This window comes from Amaranthus tricolor, chromosome 15 (genome assembly GCF_026212465.1).
Source record: "Amaranthus tricolor cultivar Red isolate AtriRed21 chromosome 15, ASM2621246v1, whole genome shotgun sequence".
Lineage (NCBI taxonomy): Eukaryota > Viridiplantae > Streptophyta > Magnoliopsida > Caryophyllales > Amaranthaceae > Amaranthus > Amaranthus tricolor.
In genome coordinates this window covers 11,961,636-11,972,462 of record NC_080061.1, presented here as the reverse complement: position 1 = coordinate 11,972,462, position 10,827 = coordinate 11,961,636, and the positions used below count along the sequence as shown (strand labels likewise).

At 36.3% G+C, this 10,827-nt stretch overlaps 1 protein-coding gene across 1 annotated transcript; it reads right to left on the bottom strand.

The window, feature by feature from the left end:
• Positions 1-10,006: 10,006 nt before the first annotated feature.
• Positions 10,007-10,605, bottom strand: LOC130801020 (uncharacterized). The gene is made up of 2 exons (XM_057664774.1): positions 10,302-10,605; positions 10,007-10,239 (listed from the first exon to the last, which is right to left on the bottom strand). The coding sequence occupies exons 1-2, from the start codon at positions 10,603-10,605 to the stop codon at positions 10,007-10,009; spliced, it is 537 nt and encodes a 178-aa protein (XP_057520757.1).
• Positions 10,606-10,827: the final 222 nt, after the last annotated feature.

The following is a 10,827-nucleotide window of genomic DNA, read 5'->3' as shown; positions in this document are numbered from 1 at the left end:
TCTGTGCATAGAGTTTTGCTAGATAGTAGGGCTGAGGTAAATGTTATTTATAAATCTTTTTGGGACGATATGGATTTGGAAGATAAAACCTTGAAAAGATCTTCCACACCCATTGTGGGATTTTCAGGAGAAATAGTACAGGCAGAAGGGAAAGTAACTATGTTAGTAACAATAACAGACAAGCTAGGGGTAACAATCACAATGCCCCAGGAATTTTATGTAATAGATGCTCCAACCAAATACAACTCTATTCTGGGAAGGAAGTTTACAGTAGCAATAAATAACATCCCATCTACCCATCATTAGACCTTACTCTTTGTAGGTCAAGATGGGAGAGTGAGGAGGACCAAAGGAAATCAAAAAAATGGCTAGATCTTGTAATATGATAAATAAAGCAAATACAGGGTCACAAAAACAGAAAGAAAAAGAAAAAGAGACAAAAAATAGTAGAAAAAAAAGGCCAAACAAAAAAATTGGCATCTTCATCTGAGTCTAGGACTCAAAAAACAGTAGAAATAGATCCCCCACCTTCTGAAGATGAAAATGTGAAAAACAGTACACCATAGATGGAGATCGATCATCAGGAGATAGAAGAGGTACCCCTGATTGAAGGAACATAGAAAACAATAATAAATAGAAGAGATTTGGATCCCCAAATTCGTCTTCATTTAATTCAAGTTTTGAGGCAAAATGCTGATCTTTTTGCATACTCAGCAGCAGATATGCCAGAAATAGACCCAAAAATTGTCACACATAAACTCAATGTGTATGAAAGGGTCAAGCCAGTAAAGCAAAAGAAGAGGAACTTTGGTCTAAAAAAGACAAAATCAATGAAGAAGTTCAGAAATTGTTTGATGTTGGGTTCATTGAGGAATGTCTCTACCCCCAGTGGCTGGCAAACGTAATTCTGGTGAAAAAACCTCAGCCAAGGAAGTGAAGAATGTGCATAGATTTTACCAATTTAAACAAATGTTGTCCTAAAGATTTTTATCCTTAACCTAGGATAGATCAGCTAGTTGATTCGACTGCTGTTATGCTTTATTGTCATGTATGGGCATTTTCTAGTTATCATCAAATCTTTATGGACCCTACTGATAAAGAAAAGACAGCATTCAAATCTTCATAGACCCTGTTGATAAACAAAAGACAACATTTATATGCTCAATATAGGTGTTTTGCTACGTTATGATGTCATTTGGTCTGATGAATGCTAGTGCAACCTATTAAAGGTTGATGGATAAAATCTTCAAAAATCAGAGAGGTAGTAATTTAGAAGTTTATGTAGATGATTCAATTGTAAAAAGTAGAACAATAAAAGAGATGATAGTCAATTTACAAAATACATTCGATAATATGAGAAAATACAAAATCAAACTTAATCCCAGAAAGTGTGTTTTTGGGATTAGGTACGGGAAATTTTTTGAGGCATTTAGTTAGTCAGAGGGGAATTGATGCAAACCTAGAGAAAGTATAAGCAATAATTGATCTAGCAGAGCCAAAAAGCAGACATGAGGTGATGAGACTAATTGGAAGAATGGCGGCCCTATCCAGATTTATTTCAAAATCAGCGGAGAGAACAATGTCTTTTTTCAAAGTTTTAATGGGAAACAAAAATTTTGAATGGGGGTGATAAGTGCAAATTTTAATAACCGCAAGTGCACGATTGACGTGTAGTCGCGGGTCGAACACAAGGAGGCGAGTTAATCAATTTGTTTGTTTTATGCCTACTAGACACAAATCAAGAAATAATGTGGTTGAGAAACTAATACTATGATGCAAAAACTAAAGCTAAAACAATGATTAATATGAAGATGAATATGATATGACAAGCTCTAGGGTGTCGGGCATCACCTAACTCTAACATGGGAGTCGATCACTCTTATGATTGTATAAAATTGAGTCATTTGCATAACTAAACACTAGTGGAAAAGTCCTCATTTGCTACGCTTTTTTGGCCATAATATGCTGCAGTTTAGACCCCAAGCATTAGTGATAATAGCAGATGCCCAATTTGAAATGCGCGGTTTAAAACCAGAACACAAAAAAGCCTATATGCTGCGGGCCTCCCAAAACCGCAGCATATAGTGTAAGACTATATGCTGCGGGCCTCCTAAAATCATAGCATATAGTGTAAGACTATATGCTGCGGTTTAAGGACGCCCGCAGCATATAGCATATAGATATTTTTTTTTCCTTTTTTTTTGTTTAATACTAATAAATAATCCAATGATTAATGTACAATGTAATAATCCAATGATAATAACCAATTATCACCAATAATCACGAACTAATATATATATATATATATATATATATATATATATATATATATATATATATATATATATATATATATATATATATATATATATATATATATATATATATATATAGATATATATATATATATATATATATATATACATATATATATATATATAGATATATATATATACATATATATATATATATATATATATATATATATATATATATATATATATATATATATATATATATATATATATATATATATATATATATATATATATATATATATATATATATATATATATATATATATATATATATATATACTCTCGATCGTATATATAATAATATACATATACAAAAGTCCAAAGTCTAAACTTATTACATTATTTAAAAGGAACAAAAATAAGCAAGATACGTGGCAATCTTGTCTTTCAATTCGCGCATTTCGTGCAAAACAAAAAGAGTATGAGCTACTTTATGCCCGAAAGTGCCAAAATGGCTTAAAAACCCATAAAATTACAACTTAGCAAGTAATTTCTAGCATATGTCTAGTATTTTCAATTCTTACCACTTCAACACAATAATATATACCAAATAGTGTTGTGTGCCAAGTTTCGTGCAAAACAAACCAAGTTTGAGATACTTTATGCGTGAAAGTACCAAAAAAGCTTAAAAAACCCTTAAAATCACAACTTATCACGTAATTTAATGCACATGACTACGATTTTCAATTGTAACCATTTCAACACAATAATATTAATCAAATAGTATTGTGTGCCATGTTTCGTGCAAAACAAACCAAGTTTGAGATATTTTATGCGCCAAAGTACAATAAAAGCTTAAAAACCCATAAAATCGCAACTTAGCTAGTAATTTCTAGCATTGACTATATTTTTCAATTCTAACCTCTTCAACACAATAATATATACCAAATAGTGCTGTGTGCTAAATTCCGTGCAACAAAAACCAAGTTTGAGATACTTTATGCGCGAAAGTACTAAAAAAGCTTTAAAAACCCTTAAAATTGCAACTTAGCACGTAATTTCAAGCATATGACTATGATTATCAATTCTAACCACTTAAAAAATTTAATATTAACAAAATAGTGTTGTGTGCCAAGTTTCGTGCAAAACAAACCAAGTTTGAGATACTTTAAGCGCAAAAGTACAAAAAAAGCATAAAAACACTTAAAATCGCAACTTAGCACGTAATTTCTAGCATATGACTGTGATTTTAAATTCTAACCACTTCAGCACAGTAATATTAACCAAATAGTGTTTTGTGCCAAGTTTCGTGCAAAACAAACCAAGTTTGAGATACTTTATGCGCGAAAGTACGAAAAAAGTTTAAACATGCATAAAATCGCAACTTAGCACGTAATTTCTAGCATATGACTATTATTTTTAATTCTAACCACTTCAACACAATAATATATACCAAATAGTGTCGTGTGCAAAGTTTCGTGCAAAACAAACCATGTTTGAGCTACTTTGTGCGCGAAAGTGCCAAAAACAATTAAAAAAAACCCTTAAAATCGAATAGTGTTGTGTGCCTTTACTATTGTCCATTTCGAAAATGTGGCTCTGGATATAAATCTCATTTCTCCACGCACTTTCTTCATTGAGCTAAAACACATGGGAAAAGTATAACTATTTATATGTCAATGCAATTAGGGATTATACCCTAACTCTAGAGAAGAAGATTACTCACCAAACATGATAGTAAATATGTAATTCATAATAAATGATGGCTTAAGAGAAATACTAAACATAAAACGATGAATGATTTCAATGCAAGAGATAAATAATAAGACAATTAACAAAGAAAACTTACTAATTATGAAGAATGATAATGTAAATCACAAGAGGAATTAATGTAACAACGAAGTTTTTCAACAAAAACTTAAAGGAAAAATAAATCTCTGCATAAAATCAATAAAAACTACTCTAAATACTAGAGGTCTTCATTCGGGTGATCGGGTCGGTTTCGGACTGGTGTTATTCAGTTCAGTTGTATTTCGGATCGGTTATTTTTTGGATGCGTGTTACGGCGGGTCACACTCGGGTCAGGTCGGTTAGTCAAGGTTCGATTGAAGATCAGTTATTTGAGCTATCGGGTTAGCATCGGTTCGGTGTCAGTTGAAGTTCGTGTCGAATGGTCAATCGGTCTCGGACTGTCATCGGTTAATAATTGGTTCGGTTTTACCAAGTATAGATCGGGTTCAGGTATTATTTTCCAGTAGAATTCAACTATGAATTACTAATTACTATAGATCGAGTCAATTTCAGATTAAGTTGTTAGGAATTTTTTATTTGATGATAAGATTCCCCTTAGTTAAGTCAAAATAGTTAAAATGCAAATCAATTAGTGATTATTACTTTGTTATTTTTACTTGTTTGACTGTAAATTAAAATTAAAGTTTTATGACTTTTCATCTAAATTGATTAAAAATAGCTAAATAAACATTGACCATTGATTATAAACTCTAAATATATGAAACCATGTATCTATAAAATTTAATTTATTAAAATTTCTATTACTTTATTAGATTAACTAATAAGATGATTGAATATGAGTCGATCATACCTCTATGCTAAAAAATGGATCAGGTTTACAGCATTTCGATTAAAAATTAGTTGGGGTTAAGTAGGTTTTAGCCAGATCAAATTTGGTTTTGAGCATGATTCGGGTCGTGTATGACTCGGGTCGGTCGCTATTAGGTTCGGATAATCTCGGTTAACGGTTATATATCGGTAATAAAAATCTGTCGCAGGTCGGGTTCGACTTTACGATTTTCGGTCGTAAATCGGTTCGGGCGCAACTTCGGTTCGGATAATGTTGGTTCGATAAACCTAAAAAAGAAACATATTTTCGGGTCGTTTAACTTTCGGTTTCGGTTCGAATTTTCGGGCCGGGTCACATTTGAACAACTCTACTAAATACTAATAAAAAACTGATACCTAAAATAAACAATATCTCCTGATATAAAAGATGACAACAAAAATAACTGCTCAAATGCACGGAGACAACTCGGCGCTTTGCTACTGCCTGGATTATGTGACTTCAGTGAGTTAGCGACGAGCCGTGGCAATATTGGGGACGAGTTTTCCCTCAGTCTCTGGACTTCATTACTTAGATCAGAATGTATGCAACGAGTCGTGGCACAGGAGCGACGACTCGTGGCACCAGGCGACGACTCGTGGCATCTGGCGACGAGTCGTGGCTTTGGCACTGGACTATAATGCTGAGATTAGAATGTATCCGACGAGTTGTGGCATCTGGAGCGACGACTCGTTGCTTTTGTTCTAGACTGCACTGCTGAGCGACGAGTCGTGGCTTTTTGGCATGGTTTAGCTACGACTCGTTTCTTCTCCTTGAAGCTTGTTTAGCTTGATCTCTTCACTTCTTTTAGGGGTCTTAGGCCATTTCTTCAGGCCTTCACCTTCTTATCACTCCCGGGACCTAATAAAACTTCGATTTCGCCTCAAAAATTACATCAAACACATTATTAAGCATATGAAACGAAAATGTCAAATATCACCTACAATACTACCTAAAACTCACTAAAGCATCATATAACGAGTATGAAATTAACACAAATGAGTGCAAATAATTGCACTCATCAAACTCCCCCATGCTTAACCTTTGCTTGTCCTCGAGCCAATCAAGGTGAAAACATATAAAAAACAAGGTTAAGACACGGTCTCCAAATCCTAAGCTACTTCTTATACCTCCCTCTCCTAAACTTCACTAATACCTGGTGTTCGCTAAGAATCCAGACATCCTAACCACTAGTCCCTACACTTGGCTAACGCAACACATCACAACACAACAAACACAAACAAGAGTATAGACCAAAATACTCAAATTCCATATGCTTCAACCTCCTTATGACTCCTAAGTAACATGAGAAATGAAAAATTCTACACTTATCCCTCCAATGGTGACTTACCTAAATGCCTACCTTATAACTCCCACTTCTTATGTCGCCAACTCCCAGTACAAAATAAAACACGTGAACATTTGACTCTCTCTTTTTCTCTCGTTTTGCTTAGGAACTCATATTTGGGTTTTCGTCCTAGCCACTCATTATTTTTTTCAATTCTCACTTGCTCACCTACTCAGTGCCGCTCTTTTGCCTAGGTCGCCCTTTCGGGTTTTCAACCTAGCTGGGCTTATCTCTTTTCAAGCATTTTTTCTTTTTTTTTTCTTTTTTAAATAAAAGACAAAGTACAAATTCAGCTATAATGAAATTGAAATTACAATGCATATGCCAGCTAAATCTATACAAAACATGTGAAAAAGAAAACATAAATAAGCAAGCAATAGGTTCCCCCATGCTTGCTTTTCATGGTGGGTAGCAACAGCGTGTTTAGTAACCCTTATAAGCATAGGGTCTTTAGTAACCCTGGATATGACAATTAAAGCACAAAATATAGAGAATGCAACCTACCTAATGAAACTCCAATGTTGAAATCGGGATGGCACCATCAGTTACAACATTGCCTCTTAAAGCATGAAACACCGGCTCTACTTATGACTCCCCAAAAGTAAGAGGCTTCCTATCTTAGTCTCCCTTTTCTTATAAAATGATCTCACATGTAAACCCTAAAAATCCCAAACCCCTTATCAACCTCATACCCATCCCAACACATAATTTCATCATCACAACCACAACATAATGTACCAAAATAAATACCCAAACTCCAAAACTGAAAGGCTCATATAATGGAGCTCTTGGATCTCGCAATCTAAGAACTTGATTTGGATCAAAGAGGATGGGGGCTTATTGTTGGTTAAAATTTTTAGCTCATATAGCATGCAATGGTTAACAAGAGATAATGTGCAAGAATCTAAGTAGGCTAGGTGGGTCAAGGTATGAAAATATGGTGGAGCTAGAACATAAGAAGAGATGAGAGTAGAGATAAAAATAGAAGTATACCTGTCAAGCGCCACGGCAAAGGAGGAACAATGATAGCAATTGATGAAAACTCACTCTCCTTTTTGCCTAGCCTCCTTTACAGGTTATTGGCTAGTATTCACTTTTTCTTTCTTTATTTTTCATTTGTTTTTTTTTTCTTTTTTTTTTCAATTAAAACAAAACAAAAGACGTACTAAAGAACATGGTAATAAAATGAATGAAGAACTAAAAAAAAGTAAATAAAATAAAAAAGAAACGGGAAAGACATTGTAGAATATACAAGAATACGGGTTGCCTCCCGCAAAGCGCTTGTTTAACGTCTGTAGCTCGACGTGACTCAACCTAGCTAACAAGGTTCAATATATAGGACATCCAAGGCCTCAATTGCTCTCCAACGTGATAGTGCTTAGCGCGGTGACCACTCACCTTAAAGGTGGTAGTTGGCCCTTGAACTTCAATGGGGCCATGTGGGAAAACTCTAGTTACCTTAAATGGTCTTGACCATTTATTTCAACTTTCCACCCGCTTGGAGACATAATGACAACAACCAAAATGTATTTGTTTCCAAAGGATGAAGGGTAAGGACCCTGAATATCAATGCCCCACACATCAAAAATATCAACAGCTAAAATCGGGGCCATAGGCATAGCATTAACCTTAGGTAGGTTGCCAACTCGTTGGCAACGATCACATGTCTTAACATAGGCCTGCACATCTCGAAAGAGCGTGGGCCAATAAAATACACATTGAAGAATCTTAGAGGAGGTCTTAGATGTAGCTGCATGTCCACCGCAAGGTAGGTCATGACAGTGTTGTATGATAGAGTGTACCTCAACCTCAGGAACGCAACAACGCAACATGTCGTCTGCACATGATTTGAACAAAAGCGAGTCGTGCCAATAGTAATACCGGAGATCATGAAAGAACTTCTTGCTATAGTGAGCGGAGAGGGCCGTGTAATACTCCACTAGCAAGGTAGTTCGCTATATCGGCAAGCTAAGGGGTTTCATCAACAGCTGCGAGATTCATTAGCTGATCATCTGGGAAAGAATCATCCATGTCAGGCGTACCTGACACCTCGTCTAAAACAAGCCTAGATAGATGATCTGCCACTGAATTCTCTGCTCCCTTTTTGTCAATTATCTGCTGGGTCAAACTCTTGGAGCAATAATATCCCTCTTGTTAGTCTAGGCTTGGCATCTTTCTTGTTCAACAGAAATTTAAGAGCAGAATGTCCGTGTACACAATGATTTTAGACCCTATAAGATAGGGTCTAAACGTTTCCAAAGTATAGACCACTGCCAGGAGCTCATTTTCTATTGTGGCGTAATAAACTTGTGCCTTATTTAGAGTTTTACTAGCATAGTAGATGGTGTGTAGGTTGCCATCCTTCCTTTGCCCTAGCACTGCCCCTATCGCATGATCACTAGCATCGCACATAAGTTCGAAGGGCAGGCTCCAATCTAGGGGGTTGGATTATCGGCGCTGAGATAAGTGCCTGTTTCAATTTCTCAAAAGCATGCAAACAATAATCAGAAAACACAAGCGGTATGTCCTTGGCTAAGAGCTCGGTTAGAGGTCGGACTATCTTAGGGAAATCCGATATGAACCGTCCATAAAAACTAGCATGCCCTTAAAAACTACGAATCCCCTTCACATTGACTAGAGGTGGTAGTTTTTCAATAACCTCTACCTTGGCCCTATCGACCTCAATACCGTGACTCGACACCGTGTGACCCAGCACAATTCCTTTTTGTACCATAAAATGGCACTTTTCCCAATTCAAAACTAAATTGACTTCCTCGCAAATGACAAGCTCTTTCTCTATATTGGCTAAGCAATCATCGAAAGAGTTACCATATACGGAGAAGTCATCCATAAAGACTTCCATTCACTGCTTAATAAACTCTAAAAAAAATACTCATCATGCATCGTTGGAAGGTAGCTGGGGCGTTACATAGCCCAAATGGCATCCTTCGATAAGCAAAGGTACCATAAGGGCATGTAAACGTGGTCTTCTCCCGATCATCAGGATGGACAAGGATCTGGAAAAATCTAGATTATCCATCTAAGTAGCAAAAATGGGAGTGATTGGCTAGTCGTTCCAACATCTGGTCTATAAAGGGGAGTGGGTAATTGTATTTTTGGGTGGCTTTATTCAGCGTCCTGTAGTCAATGCACATGCGCCACCCTGTGACTGTCCTTGTGGGTAATAGTTCATTCTTATCATTCTGTATGACAGTCATACCTCCCTTTTTAGGGACAACCTGAACTGGGGATACGCACTTACTATCAAAGATATAGTAGAGGATCCCCGCATTCAACAGTTTCAAAACCTCTTTCTTAACTGCATCCTTCATATTGGGATTGAGTCTCCTCTGTCCCTCTATGGAAGGAGCGGCATCGGGCTTCAGGTTTATCCTATGGGTGCATATAGAAAGGTTGATTCCCTTGATGTCATCAATAGTGTACCCAATGGCTTTTCTATGTTTTCGAACAAGGTTGACCAAGCGGTCTAAATCAACGCCATTTAGTTCACTATTAACGATGATAGGATACGTAGAGTTAGCACCTAAGAAAGCATATTTCAAACTAGATGGGAGAGTTTTCAATTCCACCTCAGGAAGTGTGGAACTCTCCTTACTCATCTCCAATGCTTGCTCGATTTCATTTGCCTGCCTAACCTCATTGTACAATTCAAGATCATCAATAAAGTCACCCTCAAAATGATCTTCCTATCCCAATACCTCTGCATTATCTCCCCCAGTTTCTTAAAGAAAGGACTGTAGGGCATCGACCTCATGGTTCCATTTAGATTCGAGAGGTACATTCAGATATGTCAATAAGGTATATGGATTCATTTGGGACTAGAGCACTCGAAACATCCCTTATTGCAAATTCGACTTTCTCTTCCCCCACACTCATAACCAACTTACACCTATCTACATTAATCAGGGTGCTAGCGGTCGTAAGACATGGTCTCCCTAATATGATAGGGGTCTTAACATCCTCAATTATGTCCATAATTACAAAATGACAAGGTACTACAAGTTTATCAATCCTTAAAGCCATATCAGACAAGATTCCTTAAAGTAGATAATACTACGGTCAGCCAACTGTAATGTCATCCTAGTAGGGGTCAATTCATTCACATTGCGGAGTCTCTTATACATGGAGTAAGGCATTAGGCTAACACTAGCACCTAGATCACACAAAGCTCTATCTATAGATATATTCCCAACCGTAATTGGAATACTAAAACTACCAGGGTCATCTAGTTTAGGAGGTAGATTCCCAATCATGAAAGCATTAACATTCACCTCCTTAGAGACCTGCACGATCTCATCTAGCATCCTCCCATTAGCACAGAGAGTCTTAAGAAATTTGGGAAAGGCAGGTATCTCAGACATTGCATCTAAGAGCGGTAGTTCGATGGATACATTTCTCAACAAATTCAAAAATTTCTCATATATCTTTTCTAACTTAGCTCACGCCAATTTTTGAGGAAAAGGCACGTGCTTAATCAGAATTTCGGTGACATTAGACTTTGATTTATCATATTTTGCATTTGTTACAGTGTCAGTAGCATCATTATCATTCAAAACAGTTTCATCACAAACCACATTATCATT

Excerpts from the sequence above, each read along its gene's own strand:
- LOC130801020 (XM_057664774.1), bottom strand. The coding sequence starts at position 10,605 with ATGTCTGAGATACCTGCCTTTCCCAAATTTCTTAAGACTCTCTGTGCT. Across the intron at positions 10,240-10,301 it reads GACATTACAGTTGGCTGACC|TACCTTGTCATTTTGTAATT; the intron begins GTAGTATTATCT and ends ATAAACTTGTAG.